Source organism: Cherax quadricarinatus, chromosome 75 (assembly GCF_038502225.1).
Source record: "Cherax quadricarinatus isolate ZL_2023a chromosome 75, ASM3850222v1, whole genome shotgun sequence".
Lineage (NCBI taxonomy): Eukaryota > Metazoa > Arthropoda > Malacostraca > Decapoda > Parastacidae > Cherax > Cherax quadricarinatus.
Window position 1 is genome coordinate 12,538,145 of NC_091366.1, and position 19,754 is coordinate 12,557,898.

A 19,754-nucleotide genomic window follows, 5' to 3' on the forward strand; every position below is an offset into this window, starting at 1 on the left:
CAGGATGGGTATGGTGTGACTACCATCCACAGGATGGGTATGGTGTGACTACCATCCACATGATGGGTATGGTGTGACTACCATCCACATGATGGGTATGGTGTGACTACCATCCACAGGATGGGTATGGTGTGACTACCATCCACAGGATGGGTATGGTGTGACTACCATCCACAGGATGGGTATGGTGTGACTACCATCCACATGATGGGTATGGTGTGACTACCATCCACAGGATGGGTATGGTGTGACTACCATCCACATGATGGGTATGGTGTGACTACCATCCACAGGATGGGTATGGTGTGACTACCATCCACAGGATGGGTATGGTGTGACTACCATCCACATGATGGGTATGGTGTGACTACCATCCACAGGATGGGTATGGTATGACTACCATCCACAGGATGGGTATGGTGTGACTACCATCCACATGATGGGTATGGTGTGACTACCATCCACAGGATGGGTATGGTGTGACTACCATCCACAGGATGGGTATGGTGTGACTACCACCCACAGGATGGGTATGGTGTGACTACCATCCACAGGATGAGTATGGTGTGACTACCATCCACAGGATGGGTATGGTGTGACTACCATCCACAGGATGGGTATGGTGTGACTACCACCCACAGGATGGGTATGGTGCGACTACCATCCACATGATGGGTATGGTGTGACTACCATCCACATGATGGGTATGGTGTGACTACCATCCACAGGATGGGTATGGTGTGACTACCACCCACAGGATGGGTATGGTGTGACTACCATCCACAGGATGGGTATGGTGTGACTACCATCCACAGGATGGGTATGGTGTGAGTACCATCCACATGATGGGTATGGTGTGACTACCATCCACAGGATGGGTATGGTGTGACTACCATCCACATGATGGGTATGGTGTGACTACCATCCACAGGATGGGTATGGTGTGACTACCATCCACAGGATGGGTATGGTGTGACTACCATCCACAGGATGGGTATGGTGTGACTACCATCCACAGGATGGGTATGGTGTGACTACCATCCACAGGATGGGTATGGTGTGACTACCATCCACAGGATGGGCATGGTGTGACTACCATCCACATGATGGGTATGGTGTGACTACCATCCACAGGATGGGTATGGTGTGACTACCATCCACAGGATGGGTATGGTGTGACTACCACCCACAGGATGGGTATGGTGTGACTACCACCCACAGGATGGGTATGGTGTGACTACCACCCACAGGATGGGTATGGGATGACTACCACCCACAGGATGGGTATGGTGTGACTACCACCTACAGGATGGGTATGGTGTGACTATCACCCACAGGATGGGTATGGTGTGACTACCACCCACAGGATGGGTATGGTGTGACTACCACCCACAGGATGGGTATGGTGTGACTACCATCCACAGGATGGGTATGGTGTGACTACCATCCACAGGATGGGTATGGTGTGACTACCACCCACAGAATGGGTATTTTGTGACTACCACCCACAGGATGGTATGGTGTGACTACCACCCACAGGATGGGTAGTGTGACTACCACCAACAGGATGGGTATGGAGTGACTACCACCCACAGGATGGGTATGGTGTAACCACCACCCAAAGGATGGGTATTTTGTGATTACCACCCACAGGATGGGTATTTTGTGACTACCACCCACAGGATGGGTATGGTGTGACTACCACCCACAGGATGGGTATTTTGTGACTAACACCCACAGGATGAGCATGGTGTGACTACCACCCACAGGATGGGTATTTTGTGACTGCCACCCACAGGATGGGTATTTTGTGACTAACACCCACAGGATGGGTATAGTGTGACTACCACCCACAGGATGGGTATGGCATGACTACCACCCACAGGATGGGTATTTTGTGACTACCACCCACAGGATGGGTATGGTGTGACTACCACCCGCAGGATGGGTATGGTGTGACTACCACCCACAGGATGGGTATTTTGTGACTACCGCCCACAGGTTGGGTATAGTGTGACTACCACCCACAGGATGGGTATGGTGTGACTGCCACCCAGAGGATGGGTATGGTGTGACTACCACCCACATGATGGGTATGGTGTGACTACCACCCACAGGATGGGTATGGTGTGACTACCATCCACAGGATGGGTATGGTGTGACTACCACCCACAGGATGGGTATGGTGTGACTACCACCCACAGGATGGGTATGGTGTGACTACCACTCACAGGATGGGTATGGAGTGACTACCACCCACAGGATGGGTATGGTGTGACTACCACCCACAGGATGGGTATGGTGTGACTACCACCCACAGGATGGGTATGGTGTGACTACCACCCACAGGATGGGTATGGTGTGACTACCACCCACAGGATGGGTATGGTGTGACTACCACCCACTGGATGGGTATGGTGTGACTACCACCCACAGGATGGGTATGGTGTGACTACCACCCACTGGATGGGTATGGTGTGACTACCACCCACAGGATGGGTATGGTGTGACTACCACCCACGGAATGGGTATTTTGTGACTACCACCCACAGGTTGGTATGGTGTGACTACCACCCACAGGATGGGTAGTGTGACTACCACCAACAGGATGGGTATGGCGTGACTACCACCCACAGGATGGGTATGGTGTAACCACCACCCACAGGATGGGTATTTTGTGATTACCACCCACAGGATGGGTATGGTGTGACTACCACCCACAGGATGGGTATGGTGTGACTACCACCCACAGGATGGGTATGGTGTGACTACCACCCACAGGATGGGTATGGTGACTACCACCCACATGATGGGTATGGTGTGACTACCACCCACAGGATGGGTATGGTGTGACTACCATCTACAGGATGGGTATGGTGTGACTACCACCCACATGATGGGTATGGTGTGACTACCACCCACAGGATGGGTATGGTGTGACTACCACACACAGGATGGGTGACTATGGTGTGACTACCATCTACAGGATGGGTATGGTGTGACTACCACCCACAGGATGGGTATGGTGTGACTACCACCCACAGGATGGGTATGGTGTGACTACCACCCACAGGATGGGTATGGTGTGACTACCACCCACAGGATGGGTATGGTGTGACCTCCACCCACAGGATGGGTATGGTGTGCATAATAAATATATTAAACTAAACTAAGTGGCCAGACATACTGTACATGTCATTAACAAATGTCAATCTCTAATAACTATTTGTAGATATAAAGATGGCAGTAATATTGTTGTGAGAGGTACCTGGTGTGTGTGAATATTGTTGTGAGAGGTTCCTGGTGTGTGTGTGAATATTGTTGTGAGAGGTACCTGGTGTGTGTGTGAATATTGTGTTGTGAGAGGTACCTGGTGTGTGTGTGAATATTGTTGTGAGAGGTTCCTGGTGTGTGTGTGAATATTGTGTTGTGAGAGGCACCTGGTGTGTGTGTGAATATTGTTGTGAGAGGTTCCTGGTGTGTGTGAATATTGTTGTGAAAGGTACCTGGTGTGTGTGATTATTGTTGTGAGAGGCACCTGGTGTGTGTGTGAATGTTGTTGTGAGAGGTACCTGGTGTGTGTGTGAATATTGTGTTGTGAGAGGCACCTGGTGTGTGTGTGAATATTGTTGTGAGAGGTACCTGGTGTGTGTGTGAATATTGTGTTGTGAGAGGTACCTGGTGTGTGTGTGAATATTGTTGTGAGAGGTTCCTGGTGTGTGTGTGAATATTGTTGTGAGAGGTACCTGGTGTGTGTGAATATTGTTGTGAGAGGTTCCTGGTGTGTGTGAATATTGTTGTGAGAGGTACCTTATGTGTGTGTGAATATTGTTGTGAGGGGTACCTGGTGTGTGTGTGAATATTGTGTTGTGAGAGGCACCTGGTGTGTGTGTGAATATTGTTGTGAGAGGTTCCTGGTGTGTGTGAATATTGTTGTGAAAGGTACCTGGTGTGTGTGTGAATATTGTTGTGAGAGGTACCTGGTGTGTGTGTGAATATTGTTGTGAGAGGTACCTGGTGTGTGTGAATATTGTTGTGAGAGGTACCTGGTGTGTGTGTGAATATTGTTGTGAGAGGTACCTGGTGTGTGTGTGAATATTGTTGTGAGAGGTACCTGGTGTGTGTGAATATTGTTGTGAGACCTGGTGTAATATTGTTGTGAGAGGTACCTGGTGTGTGTGAATATTGTTGTGAGAGGTACCTGGTGTGTGTGAATATTGTTGTGAGATATTGTGTGTGAATATTGTTGTGAGGGTACCTGGTGTGTGTGAATATTGTTGTGAGAGGCACCTGGTGTGTGTGTGAATATTGTTGTGAGAGGCACCTGGTGTGTGTGTGAATCCTGGTGTGTGTGAATATTGTTGTGAGAGGTACCTGGTGTGTGTGTGAATATTGTTGTGAGAGGTACCTGGTGTGTGTGAATATTGTTGTGAATATTGTTGTGAGAGGTACCTGGTGTGTGTGAATATTGTTGTGAGAGGTACCTGGTGAGTGTGAATATTGTTGTGAGAGGTACCTGGTGTGTGTGTGAATATTGTTGAATATTGTTGTTAGAGGTACCTGGTGTGTGTGAATATTGTTGTGAGAGGTACCTGGTGTGTGTGAATATTGTTGTGAGAGAGTACCTGGTGTGTGTGAATATTGTTGTGAGAGGTACCTGGTGTGTGTGAATATTGTTGTGAGAGGTACCTGGTGTGTGTGAATATTGTTGTGAGAGGTACCTGGTGTGTGTGAATATTGTTGTGAGAGGTACCTGGTGTGTGTGAATATTGTTGTGAGAGGTACCTGGTGTGTGTGAATATTGTTGTGAGAGGTACCTGGTGTGTGTGAATATTGTTGTGAGAGGTACCTGGTGTGTGTGTGAATATTGTTGTGAGAGGTACCTGGTGTGTGTGAATATTGTTGTGAGAGGTACCTGGTGTGTGTGAATATTGTTGTGAGAGGTACCTGGTGTGTGTGAATATTGTTGTGAGAGGTACCTGGTGTGTGTGAATATGGTTGTGTGAATATTGTTGTGAGAGGTACCTGGTGTGTGTGTGAATATTGTTGTGAGAGGTACCTGGTGTGTGTGAATATTGTTGTGAGAGGTACCTGGTGTGTGTGTGAATATTGTTGTGAGAGGTACCTGGTGTGTGTGAATATTGTTGTGAGAGGTACCTGGTGTGTGTGAATATTGTTGTGAGAGGTACCTGGTGTGTGTGTGAGAGGTACCTGGTGTGTGTGAGAGGTACCTGGTGTTGTGAATATTGTTGTGAGAGGTACCTGGTGTGTGTGAATATTGTTGTGAGAGGTACCTGGTGTGTGTGAATATTGTTGTGAGAGGTACCTGGTGTGTGTGAATATTGTTGTGAGAGGTACCTGGTGTGTGTGAATATTGTTGTGAGAGGTACCTAGTGTGTGTGAATATTGTTGTGAGAGGTACACCTGGTGTGTGTGTATTGTTGTGAATATTGTTGTGAGAGGTACCTGGTGTGTGTGTGAATATTGTTGTGAGAGGTACCTGGTGTGTGTGAATATTGTTGTGAGAGGTACCTGGTGTGTGTGTGAATATTGTTGTGAGAGGCACCTGGTGTGTGTGTGTATCTTGTTGTGAGAGGTAATATTGTTGTGAGAGGTACCTGGTGTGTGTGAATATTGTTGTGAGAGGTACCTGGTGTGTGTGAATATTGTTGTGAGAGGTACCTGGTGTGTGTGAATATTGTTGTGAGAGGTACCTGGTGTGTGTGTGAATATTGTTGAGAGGCACCTGGTGTGTGTGTGAATATTGTTGTGAGAGGTACCTGGTGTGTGTGAATATTGTTGTGAGATGTACCTGGTGTGTGTGAATATTGTTGTGAGAGGTACCTGGTGTGTGTGAATATTGTTGTGAGAGGTACCTGGTGTGTGTGAATATTGTTGTGAGAGGTACCTGGTGTGTGTGAATATTGTTGTGAGAGGTACCTGGTGTGTGTGTGAATATTGTTGTGAGAGGTACCTGGTGTGTGTGTGAATATTGTTGTGAGAGGTACCTGGTGTGTGTGTGAATATTGTTGTGAGAGGTACCTGGTGTGTGTGAATATTGTTGTGAGAGGTACCTGGTGTGTGTGAATATTGTTGTGAGAGGTACCTGGTGTGTGTGTGAATATTGTTGTGAGAGGTACCTGGTGTGTGTGAATATTGTTGTGAGAGGTACCTGGTGTGTGTGAATATTGTTGTGAGAGGTACCTGGTGTGTGTGAATATTGTTGTGAGAGGTACCTGGTGTGTGTGAATATTGTTGTGAGAGGTACCTGGTGTGTGTGAATATTGTTGTGAGAGGTACCTGGTGTGTGTGAATATTGTTGTGAGAGGTACCTGGTGTGTGTGAATATTGTTGTGAGAGGTACCTGGTGTGTGTGAATATTGTTGTGAGAGGTACCTGGTGTGTGTGAATATTGTTGTTAGAGGTACCTGGTGTGTGTGAATATTGTTGTGAGAGGCACCTGGTGTGTGTGAATATTGTTGTGAGAGGCACCTGGTGTGTGTGAATAGAGGTACCTGGTGTGTGTGAATATTGTTGTGAGAGGTACCTGGTGTGTGTGAATATTGTTGTGAGGTACCTGGTGTGTGTGAATATTGTTGTGAGAGGCACCTGGTGTGTGTGAATATTGTTGTGAGAGGTACCTGGTGTGTGTGAATATTGTTGTGAGAGGTACCTGGTGTGTGTGAATATTGTTGTGAGAGGTACCTGGTGTGTGTGAATATTGTTGTGAGAGGTACCTGGTGTGTGTGAATATTTTTGTGTGAGGTACCTGTTGTGTGTGATTATTGTTGTGAGAGGTACCTGGTGTGTGTGAATATTGTTGTGAGAGGTACCTGGTGTGTGTGAATATTGTTGTGAGAGGTACCTGGTGTGTGTGAATATTGTTGTGAGAGGTACCTGGTGTGTGTGAATATTGTTGTGAGAGGTACCTGGTGTGTGTGAATATTGTTGTGAGAGGTACCTGGTGTGTGTGAATATTGTTGTGAGAGGTACCTGGTGTGTGTGAACATTGTTGTGAGAGGCACCTGGTGTGTGTGAATATTGTTGTGAGAGGTACCTGGTGTGTGTGAATATTGTTGTGAGAGGTACCTGGTGTGTGTGAATATTGTTGTGAGAGGCACCTGGTGTGTGTGAATATTGTTGTGAGAGGTACCTGGTGTGTGTGAATATTGTTGTGAGAGGTACCTGGTGTGTGTGAATATTGTTGTGAGAGGCACCTGGTGTGTGTGAATATTGTTGTGAGAGGTACCTGGTGTGTGTGAGAGTTGTTGATCATCAGTAATGTAAACAAACAATGGAAGGTGACGAAGGTAGTGAAGAGTCTCTGGTACAACATCATCAAGAACAACAACAACAACAACAACATGAACAAGACACTAAAGCACCACAACACAAGAAGAGTAAGTTCTTCTTTCTACTTTAAGACACAAAACAAGGTGATGAAAGACGTAGCAGCCAGAGCTGTGCTCCAGGACCTTAGTGGAACTTAACTCACTTTGCCTGAACTTTGTCTGGGTTAACCTAGATAATTTACACCTATGTTAATATCTGCCGTATAGCCCTTGTGGCTTAGCGCTTCTTTTTGATTATAATAATAATAATATGTTAATATTTATGTTAATATTTATGATGTGTACCTATGCCTAAATAAACTTACTTAAGAAACTAGTCACTTTGCCTGATCTTTTTGGGTTATCTTGGGTAATTTACACACATTATTATATATGATTATTGTACTTACCTAAATTTGCATAATTGTACTTATGTGTACCTGTACCTAAATAAACTTACTTTAATTTTAAACCATTTCATCAGTATCAGTTACCAAGGTTGATACTATCGATGGGAATAAGTCACTTATTTTGACTTTTTCTTTTAGGTTGTTTTTCTACAAAATTTTAATTTTGTTACTATGTAAAATAACTCTGTTAATCTATATCTGTTCAACTGTACCTACATAAATTTACTTAACATCTATTGCTATCCATTTATAATAATAATAATAATAATAATAATAATAATAATATAATAATAATAATATATTTAATATCTTTATTTCTACAAGTACATGTACAAGGTATACACACCATAGCTGACATCAGTGACATACTACTATATATGGAAAGTCCCTTGTTATGCAGAGCATTTCCCGAAAATTAGGTCAATTTTGACAGCCAAGAATTACTAAAGTTCCAATAGAACTCAGTGTTCAGTGAGCCGCTGCCCAGTCTAAGGGTCGACAATCAAATGAATTCTTTATGAACAAGACCCAAAATTTGATCATTTAAAAAATCTCGGATATTATCCTAAAACCACAAGACTTTGAAAGGCAATAAATGACATGCCCATGCACTCTGCTCCAGGCCCAGACTCATGGAACTCTGTGTTCATCAAGAACTGAAAGAAGCCCCTGTCACGTGCCTTCAGCATTTTATGGAGAGGGAACATGGACACGGGTCATCCCACACTCACTGAAAACAACAGACAAAGGAGGCAGTAAACCAACTGCAAAGAACTACAGACCGATAACACTAACATCCCTTATCATAAAAATCTTTGAGAGGGTTCTAAGAAGCAAGATCACCACCCATCTAGATGCCCATCAATTACACAACCCAGGGCAACATGGGTTTAGAGCAGGTCACTCCTGTCTGCCCCAACTACTGGACCACTATGACAAGGTCTTGGATGCTGTTGAAGATAAACAAAATACAGATGTAATATACACAGACTTTGCAAAAACTTTTGACAAGTGTGACCATGGTGTAATAGCGCACAAAATGCATGATAAAGGAATAACAGGAAAAGTTGGTAGATGGATCTATAACTTCCTGACAAATAGAACACAAAGGGTAAAAATAAACAGAGTAAAGTCAGCGGCAGTTACAGTGAAAAGCTCTGTTCCATAAGGCACAGTACTTGCTCCAATTCTATTCCTCATCCTCATATCTGACATAGACAGAGATTTAAGCCATAGCTCAATGTCTTCCTTTGCAGATGACACCCAGATTGTCATGACAGTGACCTCCATCGAAGACACCGCGAGACTCCAAGCGAACATCAACCAAATCTTAAAATGAACCACTCAAAACAATATGAAGTTCAATGAAGATAAATTTCAACAACTCAGATATGAAAAAACTTCAGGAAATTAAAACTGTATCAGGGTATACAACAAATTCTAACCATACAATAGCGTGAAAAAGTGATATGAAGGACCTCGGAGTGATAATGTCAGAGGATCTCACCTTCAAAGACCACAACAATGTATCTACTTCATCTGCTAGGAATATGATGGGATGGATAATGATAACCTTCAAAACTAGGGACACCAAGCCCATGATGATTCTCTTCAAATCACTTGTTCTCTCTAGGCTGAAATACTGCTGTACACTAACTGCCCCCTTCAAGGCTGGCGAAATTGCCGACCTGGAGAGTGTACAAAGAATTTTCATGGCACGCATAACTTCGATAAAGCACCTTAATTACTGGGAACGCTTGAAGTTCCTAAACCTGTACTCCCTAGAATGCAGGCAGGAGAGATACATGATTATATACACTTGGAAAATCGTAGAGGGATTAGTACCAAACTTGCACATGAAAATCACTCCCTACGAAAGCAAAACACTCAGCAGATGATGCAACGTCCCCCCAATGAATTGCAGGGGTGCCACTAGCACAATAAGAGACAACACAATTAGTGTGAGGGGCCCAAGACCATTCAACTGCCTCCAAGCATACATAAGGGGAATTACCAATAGACCCCTGGCTGTCTTCAAGCAGGCACTGGACAGGCACCTAGTCAGTACCTGACCAGCCGGGCTGTGGGTAATACGTTGGACTGCGTGCGGCTAGCATTAACGGCCTGGTTGATCAGGCCAGGGTCCACCATGAAGCCTGGTCAAAGACCGGGCTGCGGGGGCATTGACCCCTGGAACTCTCTCCAGGTATACTACCTATGAGTTGTGGTTAAAAGCAGATACCAGTGGCACAGCAATGGGGAGGGTAAGATAAGAGATAAGATTTTGTTTGGATTTTTAACCCCAGAAGGTTGGTCACCCAGGATAACCCAAGAAGGTCAGTGCGTCATCGAGAACTGTCCATCTTATTTCCATTGGGGTCCTTCAATCTTCTCCCCCCAGGATGTGACCCACTCCAGTCGACTAACACCCAGATACCTACTTGCTTCTTAGGCGAATGGGGGATAGCATGTGTAAGGAAACATGCTCAGTATTTCCACCCGGCTGGGGATTGACTACGGACACTTAGTGTGTGTGAGGCAAGAGCATTGCCTACCAGGCCATGGGAGGCTAATGAGACTGTATGAGTTGTATCATGTACTTGTAGAAATAATTATTATTATTATTATTATTATTATTATTATTATTATTATTATTATTATTATTATTATTATTCTTTCTTTCTTTCTTTCAACACACCGGCCGTATCCCACCGAGGCAGGGTGGCCCAAAAGGAAAAACGAAAGTTTCTCCTTTTACATTTAGTAATATATACAGGAGAAGAGGTTACTAGCCCCTTGCTCCCGGCATTTTAGTCGCCTCTTACAACACGCATGGCTTACGGAGGAAGAATTCTGTTCCACTTCCCCATGGAGATAAGAGGAAATAAACAAGAATAAGAACTAGAAAGAAAATAGAAGAAAACCCAGAGGGGTGTGTATATATGTGCTTGTACATGTATGTGTAGTGTGACCTAAGTGTAAGTAGAAGTAGCAAGACGTACCTGAAATCTTGCATGTTCATGAGACAGAAAAAAGGACACCAGCAATCCTACCATCATGTAAAACAATTACAGGCTTTCGTTTTACACTCACTTGGCAGGACGGTAGTACCTCCCTGGGCGGTTGCTGTCTACCAACCTACTACCTATTATTATTATTATTATTATTATTATTATTATTATTATTATTATTATTATTATTATGCCCCCTCCCCTCAAATTCAAGAACTTTTTATTTTATTTTTTCCATAATGGCTAAATTTCACTGTATTATATTGACCAGTGACCATGAAAGCACAAAAGTTTAAGTAAGTTCTCATACATATATAAAATCAGATTTTTAAAAACTATTTCTTGGATTTTTATTATGATTTTTAAGCCTCCAGGTTGAAATCCTGGCTAAGCCCCCAAGTTCAAGTTTCCACTTCAACAAAAGAACAAGACTTTTGTAGCTAGTTTGATACTTCCCAGCTCAGTGTAATATTGTGAAATAGAAACTTGTTAAACTTTTGTAGTTTTGTACTCTGGTATGTTTTTTCTAATCTTTTCTTTTGTTTCATGGACATTGAATTTGACACATAAATTGTTCATGGCTTGGTTGGTAGCATCCTCAGCTCACACAATGAGGGACTAGGATTAATTCCTGGCATGAGTGAAATGTTAGGCAGGTTTCTATACACCTGCTGCCTTTGTTCACTTAGCAGTAAGTAGGTACCTGAATGTTAGCTCACTGCTGTGGGTAGCATCCTGGGGGAAAGATTAAAGTACCCCAATGGAAATAAGACAGACAGTCTCCCATGATGCGCTGACTCCATTGGGTTATCCTGGTTGTCTAACCCTCAAGTTTAAAAATCCTAACAAAATCTTATCTTACGGTATACACATTACTTTTCTATGTGATTTTTAGTAGTACTTATTCCTATAATATTTATTTTCCAATGTACAGTAGGCACAGCCTGAGACTGGAGTATGAGTGAGATAATCTACAGAACCACTTCACAGATAAGTTTAGAAATCTAATATGATTAATTAAGTAAGGGGTTTGCTAATGAAGCTAGTAATAGCAAGAAACAATAGACACATCTTCAAGAAAAATAATGCATAGAATTCTAACATTATTACTATTGTTATCATAGTATTACCTATATTCCTTAACCTTATAAAAGTTTGTACAAGCTTAAGTTCTGCCTAAAATGCTGCACAAATTATTGGACTTTTCAAATACGGTAGCACAGTACCAATGCAGTTTTTTCCAAATCCTTACAAAATTGCCATAATTACTGTTCAAAAAAGTCAGGAAACATTAATTATAATTATTAATTATCTTTTGAGTGCTATTTCTAAAATCCTAAAGAGGACAATATGTACTAGGTAGACTATGTGTTCAAGTGTAAGAATATTTTAATGAGAATATCCTTCATGGTAAGGATAGGACAATATCAGATTTTTTGTTGAAAATGAGTCTGATGGTCAGTTTAAGTCTGATACTGAAACCATAAAAATTAGCCAATATCCTTCAATACTGGCACCCATACTATTAGCACTGACCTTCATCTCTGATGGTCAGTTTAAGTCTGATACTGAAACCATAAAAATTAGCCAATATCCTTCAATACTGGCACCCATACTATTAGCACTGACCTTCATCACAGTTACCATACCAGTTTTAAGGGAGTTTATTCAGCTCACATCTACAGTATTCAGTTTTTTGTATGAATCTTACTAGGACCCAAATATTGGAAGGGAATATTACTATGATGATAACCTAACAATACAAAATGCTTTTTGTATTGTGAATCATGATATGCTGTTTCTATAAAACTGCAAGGTATTGTATAGAATCTATAGACTGTTTCAAATCTTACTTGAACAATGGGAAATATTGTTAATGCTAATATAGTCACACATTAATTTAGAATCATTGAGACCAGGAACTTTCTCTTATTTAAAATTTTCCAGATTCAAGCAAGGAGTAACAGTAGCAATAATAGCTATAACTGATTGCACTCAGTAGACTAGTGGTTGATACTGTACACATGTATTATTCAAGCGTATAAAATTTATGTAACTCTACAAAAAATGCTTAATTTTCCAAACTGAAACATGTAGAAAAGTGTTATAGATTATTTAAGCATTTATAAGTAAAAGTACTGTAGTGGGAAATGTAGAAAGGAAGATGAGCCAGTTTAAACAGTTGTCAGCACTGTACAGCTACCTAAGAATAAAGTTCCAGTATCATAAAAGGAAAGAATCAGAATATCAGACTTAATTGGTTAGATTCACTAGTCAAATGCTTCAATTTCAGATGTTGTTCACAAACTTATGGGACTGGTAAGGGACTGGAAAATTTCACAGAACATGTGTAGATGAGAACTCTTTCCAATTAAAAGTACAGTGGTTGCACTTGTGCATTGAGTTGCATTAGCTGACACACACTAATGCAGATGCAGAGTAATGGGTGTCTTGCTATGATGTAAGTGCAAAATAATGGGTGTCTTGCTATGATGCAGGTTCAAGGTAATGGGTGTTTTGCTATGATGTAAGTGCAAAATAATGGGTATCTTGTTATGGTTTGAGAGTGCTGGAAATCTTTTCATGATGTAGGAGTGTGGATGGGGGTGGATGCTGATCACAGGATACATTTTGTTTCTGGTTTTAACACTTGCCATCTCCCACCAGTCAGGTGTCCCATAAAAGAGGAAGTGCTTCCCATTCCATAGCTGTTTTTGTGGAACAAAGTACTGTATTTATTTGTTTATTTTATGTGAAGCAGTATCCCTTTGAATTTGCAAAAGTGTGCATATTGGAAAAAATAAAATTGAGGACTGGGCCGTGGGGGCACTGACCCCCAAAAAACCTCTAGAGAGGCAAGATCATGGCAGGGTTGTATTCTCAGTGTGTTTTAAGAATGCAGTTCATGACAGGAAAATTGTATTCAGTTTAATGCTTATCTAGGAAGTTCATCATATGATTTCTAGAAGTACAGTATATTGAAGAATGAGATACTTATGTAGCATTTGGGAATCTTTATTGTGGAAACCTTTTGCTAGTCATTGGCTTCTTCAGTCCAATACAGAGAATAACAGTGGAAGATGAACTGAAGATGCTACTGGCAGGTGAAACATTTCATTAGTAAAGATTCCCAGATATTGCACAAGTGTCTCATTCTTCAACATGTCCATTTTCAAAACCACTTTCATTACCTAACAGTATATTATTTTCAGTTGATGTCTTGCTAAAAGCAACTGGTGATGCTCCCATCATGAAGAAGAAGAAATGGGCAGTAGAAGGTGAGAAGCCAGTTGGATGGATCGCTGAGTTCATCCGCAAATACCTGAAGATGGACTTGAGTGACACTTTGGTAAGTTTTCACAAGACGTAAGTTAATTGTTTGCATCCTTTAGAAAGCATTTCTTGATGTTTAGCCATATCATCCTTAAAGCAAAACACTTAGTTTATCAGTAACATGAGGTATTCTTTTAAAATGATACAGTGGTACCTCGAGTTTCGAACAGCTCCCATCTCGAACAATTATGTAAGTGCATTTTTGTAAGTTCTTTTGTAAGTGTATTTTTGGGGGTCTGAAATGGACTAATCTAATTTACTTTATTCCTTATGGGAACAAATTTGTTCAGTATCAGCTATCGAATAGCCTGGAACAAATTAAGTTTAACTCGAGGTACCACTGTACTTTGAAAGTCTGTACGTAGTTTAAAAAAATTCTCTTTCCAAAACATTGTTATCTATCATGTATCTACCAATTTACCTATTATCCAATTACATGAGCTGAAACAGTGACCTCAAGTCAGTCAGCTTTGATTTAAGTATCATTATCCAAGTTAACAGTGTGAACAACAAATTCTCTAAGTGTATGCATGTTGGTTTCTCATTGAAATCAAAGTACAGTGGACCCCCGGTTAACGATATTTTTTCACTCCATAAGTATGTTCAGGTGCCAGTACTGACCGAATTTATTCCCATAAGGAATATTGTGAAGTAGATTAGTCCATTTCAGACCCCCAAACATACACGTACAAACGCACTTACATAAATACACTTACATAATTGGTCGCATTCGGAGGTAATCGTTATGCGGGGGTCCACTGTACTTATTCAATAATCCTAACCAATTAACTCAAAATTGTTGTGAAATGAAGCCGAATATTTTTTACAGAGGCAGTTTTGTATTACAGTACTGTGTAATGAAAACAAAAAAAGTGATATCAGCAGGGATCTGATACCGAGGCAAAGAGGAAAATATGAGTGAATTATGAATAAGACAACAATAAGGGATGAGTGAATTGGATATAAAGTGAATCACATCTTGTTTTTGACTAATTTTTTCAGCAATAATCCTCATTGTAAAAATGTGATTCACAGATACATTAACTTATAAAGTCTGACAGTTTCTTCACTTGCCATTAATGATCAATTTTTGTGTGTGTGTGTGTTGTACTGCACTGTCTTGTTTATGGAATACATAACTGTACAGTCAGTAATACATTTAAGTACAGTACATAGCTGACCTTGTTAAGTAAAAGAATGATGACTAGTTTTTATAAAAATCAAATGTTATGGACTATACATTTTCATGAATAATTCTCTACTTTTTTAATAGTTTGTGTATGTAAACCAAAGCTTTGCACCAGCACCTGACCACATCGTCAGGAACCTGTACGAGTGCTTCGGATCAGATGGCAAGCTAGTTCTTCATTACTGCAAGACGCAAGCTTGGGGGTGATACATCTTTCTTTATTTATCATTAATTTATATACTGTATACTATGTATATGCTAGTTTATTTTTGGACAAGACAGAATTTCTTCCCCTGATATAAGCTAAATGCTACTCTTAGGCTGTTGATCTTCTATGAATAACAGTTTGTATACAAGTTTTAAAGTTTAGTATATTTTAAAACGATGCTTTTTAATGCAACAACTTATTATCTCTTTAATATTACTTAAATGTATAAAGTATGAAGTCAAGTTTTCTACTTATAGAGCTGGTAGTGTTTTGGTCTTTAGTATTTATGGGAAACTAGTCTTTTGTAGCCATTAATAATATCTTATTAGTTTTCTTGTTATTATTTAGTCAAAGGTTTTAAAACTGTAATTAATACAATTGTTAAATTTAAAAATTATGAGGTCAGCTTGTTAATGCATCTGCCATACTGTATTCAATATTTAAATGACATAATTAATAATAATGTTTCTTTTTAGAATTTCTTTAACACTTTCATAAGAAGCTCTGTTTGTCTAGGATAATAAGTACAAGCAGAAATATTAGGTAAAATTAGTGCAACCCTATGTAATATATTTAAGTATGAATTTTTGCAGAAAGCTTAAGTGTCTATATTATTGTAATGAAATTTATTATGTACAAATATTGTAAAGCTGTGTATATAGAGCTTTTTCCTAATGGGAAATAATCATTGCTGACTTCAGAGTGATAATTTGGGATCTTTTTTTTGTTTTATAAAAACCACATTGTAAACCCAAGGCAGAAGCAGAGACCACAGTCAACACGACTCACAAAATCATAATGACACGATTGCAAATAAACCATACCACAGGCGGGGATAGAACCCACTCAAAACATTATTGGTGGGATTTTATGTTAACAAAACAAACTGAAGGAGGGGTGTTAATGTTGCAGTTTAAAAACTGTAGTGTAAAGCACCCTTCTGGCAAGACAGTGATGGAGTGAATGATGGTGAAAGTTTTTCTTTTTCGGGCCACCCTGCCTTGGTGGGAATCGGCCAGTGTGATAATAAAAAAAAAAAAAAACTGCACTTTGAGTGGATGGGCTTGCAATATTGGACCCAAGATGGTAATGGATTCTAATATGAAACCTCTGTAATTTTTTTTAACACGCTGGCTGCCTCCCATCAAAGCAGGGTGACCCCAAAATAAAAAAGAAACACTATCATTTACACTATTGCAGTCTTTGCAGAGGCGCACATATATGACAGTTCAGATGTTATTCCAAAAAGCAAATATCTGGAACCCCCTCTTTAAAGTGCAGGCATTGCACTTCCCACCTCAAGTTTGGCTAACTGGTCTCCCCGAATCCCTTCACAAAATATTACCCTGCCCACACTCCAACAGCTTGTCAAGTCCCAAAAACCATTAATCTCCACTTCTATCTAACATGCTCATACATGCCTGCTGTATGTCCAGGCAACTCTCTTAAAACTTATACAAACAAGTTAAACTGCTAAGTTATGCTGATATTGATGAAAAATATTGTTTTGTCCTGTGTACTTGTCAGCTTATATATTGATAAAGGTAGTGTTTCTTAGGGGAAAATTGGTCCTCAGTATAAGACATTACTTTATTATATTATGTTATAACTGAAGAGTATCTGATTTTAATGCCATCTGATAATGTTGACAATTAATAAAAGATCAACAATTGAGTACTGTACTGTACTTAACCTGATAACTTATTCTCAGACAATACAAAATTAGCTGTTAAATTGTAAAGTTTATACTGACACTTTATGCAGACTTTCCATGATTTCTTAACTAACACTTATTTACTACATCAGTTGTAACTACTATTGTTTCAGCTGATGATCTCCCCTCAACACTGTTACTTCTTAACCTTTGCTACCACATCTGCCTGTGTCGAGTAGTGCTGATTGACCCTCATGGATTTAGCGTTTTCCATGTGTTTTTTTTTTAAAACACCAACCATCTTCCTCTGAGGCAGGGTGACCTAAAAAGAAAAACGAAAGTTTTTTTAAAGAAAAACAAAAATTTTTTTTAAAGAAAAACAAAAGTTTTTCTTTTAAATTTAGTAAATTCTACAGGAGAAGGGGCTACTAGCCCTTTGCTCCTGGCATTTTAGTCACCTCTTACTACATTTACAGCTTATGGAGAAACAGATATTTATTTGGAGACATAAATAATGCAAGTCATAGAGAGTGCTTTATATTCTGGACTCGGGCCTGTTGCCTTTGGTTATATGCCAAAATTCTCCTGATGACAAGTTCTTGCCTTACCTGGTGGGGAGAAGGGATTATGATCTTTACTGTTATGGCCATACCAAGTGGGCTTTGGCTGTTAAGATGGCCATGACTTGTAGAGACCAAACTAAATGCTGCCATGTGCATTTGCTGTGCATAGCTGCCCATAAATTCTGTTGTCCCTTGCCTGGTAAAACAGATTACAGGTGGAGTTGGAGCCTACACACTTCTTTGGTATGGAAATAGAATAGAGATCAAGTGGGAAGTTCAGTACTGACCCTGCTTGAATAAACTGGTTGGTGTTGCAACACTTCCCACTTTTTGGTGGGGTTAATACATAACCCCACCAAAAAGTGGGAAGTGTTGCAACACCAACCAGTTTATTCAAGCAGGGTCAGTACTGAACTTCCCACTTGATCTCTATTCTATTTCCATACCAAAGAAGTGTGTAGGCTCCAACTCCACCTGTAATCTGTTTTGCCAGGAGAGCAACAATGTGCTGGTACCATTTTGGTCTTGTTGCTGCCATTTACCTAGTTGTTAGTCACTCATGAACACTTCTTTATTAACCCTGCAGACATTTGTTTTTAGTACACAGGGAAGCATACCCTTGATGAACATGGATTATTCCTAATTATTCTATGCCATCTTCAAAGTTTGGTTAGTTTAATATCTCTATTATGCACCCTATACCCATCCTGTGAGTGGCAGTCAAAATATTACAGAGGTACACAGTGGGTCCAGGGACTGGACCACAAAGTTTTGATAGCTACACAAGTTATAATGGCAATAAACTATTTACATGTTTAAATATAAGGTTAATTTATAAATAACCCTTGTAATACTTGACACCAATGCTTTTATTCTTCAAGCAAGTACTGTACTTCTCTCGCTCTCTCTCTCTTCCTGACTATAATCATAAGAAATCTCCACAATGATCAGATATCTCCTACGTGAGGTGTTTGATCCACAGATTTTGTCAGAATTTTTATACTCCATCCCACAGAAACTTTGGACAAACTAGAGACTTACAGAGTCAGCCAAGTAATACTGAGAGCAGTAGGCCTGAAGGTCATGTTTTATACCCAGCAAGCAGCGCTGTATAGCCCTTGAGGCTTAGCGCTTCTTTTTGATTATAATAAGAATAATAATAATAATAATAATAATATACCCAGCAAGATGGTGTATGTATAGTACTGCTTAATGCTGCTATACAAGTGGATAACTTTACAAAACTATGAACTACAGATAACAGAGTATAGTACACAATACACAAATAACCCGCACATAAAAGAGAGAAGCTTACGACGACGTTTCGGTCCGACTTGGACCATTTACAAAGTCATACTAACCAGAAGTGGAGCAAGATGGCTATATATAGGTAGGAAGAGGTGGGGGTAGTAGTAGTAGTAGTACAAGAATGGTAAATAATATCGACAAGATGAAATTAAGACACATGCGCAACACCCGGGCACCTCTATCGTAGACGTTTCGCCATCCAGCCAGCCACTGGATTGCGCATGTATCTTAATTTCATCTTGTCGGTATTATTTACCATTCTTGTACTACTACTACTACTACCCCCATCTCTTCCTGCCTATATATAGCCGTCCTGCTCCACTTCTGGTTAGTGTGACTTTGTAAATGGTCCAAGTCGGACCGAAACATCGTCGTAAGCTTCTCTCTTTTATGTGCGGGTTATTTGTGTATCGTTCCAGTCACGGTATTGTGCCTTTTTTTTTGTTATTTAACAGAGTATAGCATTGGAGACATTAAATGTAATAGTGTGGGGTGATCAGTCTTTAACCCGTAAACGGTCCAAGCAGATCTACGTTCACATGTGTAGTGCTACAAAAGTAGATCTAAGTTTTTTTTTTTACATATTTTCAAATGTAACAAAAAAAAATTAGGTCAAAGTTTTTTTACACATTTTCAAATGTAAAAAAACAAAAAGAATATCTACTTTTTTTACATACTTTCAAATGTTTGTAAAACGTATATATACGTTTGGACCGTTTACGGGTTAAGGTTTGAGGGACTTGCTGC

The 19,754-nt window shown here is 40.4% G+C and overlaps 1 protein-coding gene across 1 annotated transcript; it reads left to right on the top strand.

Annotated features, from left to right (window-relative positions):
- The first annotated feature begins 7,182 nt into the window (after positions 1 to 7,182).
- Positions 7,183 to 17,156, top strand: Atg12 (Autophagy-related 12). The gene is made up of 3 exons (XM_053780893.2): positions 7,183 to 7,400; positions 13,965 to 14,101; positions 15,359 to 17,156. The coding sequence occupies exons 1-3, from the start codon at positions 7,295 to 7,297 to the stop codon at positions 15,479 to 15,481; spliced, it is 366 nt and encodes a 121-aa protein (XP_053636868.2). The 5' UTR covers positions 7,183 to 7,294; the 3' UTR covers positions 15,482 to 17,156.
- The last annotated feature ends 2,598 nt before the right edge of the window (positions 17,157 to 19,754 follow it).

Coding starts and splice junctions, on each gene's coding strand:
- Atg12 (XM_053780893.2), top strand. CDS start 7,295: ATGGAAGGTGACGAAGGTAGTGAAGAGTCTCTGGTACAACATCATCAA. Junction 7,401..13,964: donor AGCACCACAACACAAGAAGA/GTAAGTTCTTCT, acceptor TATTATTTTCAG/TTGATGTCTTGCTAAAAGCA. Junction 14,102..15,358: donor TGGACTTGAGTGACACTTTG/GTAAGTTTTCAC, acceptor CTTTTTTAATAG/TTTGTGTATGTAAACCAAAG.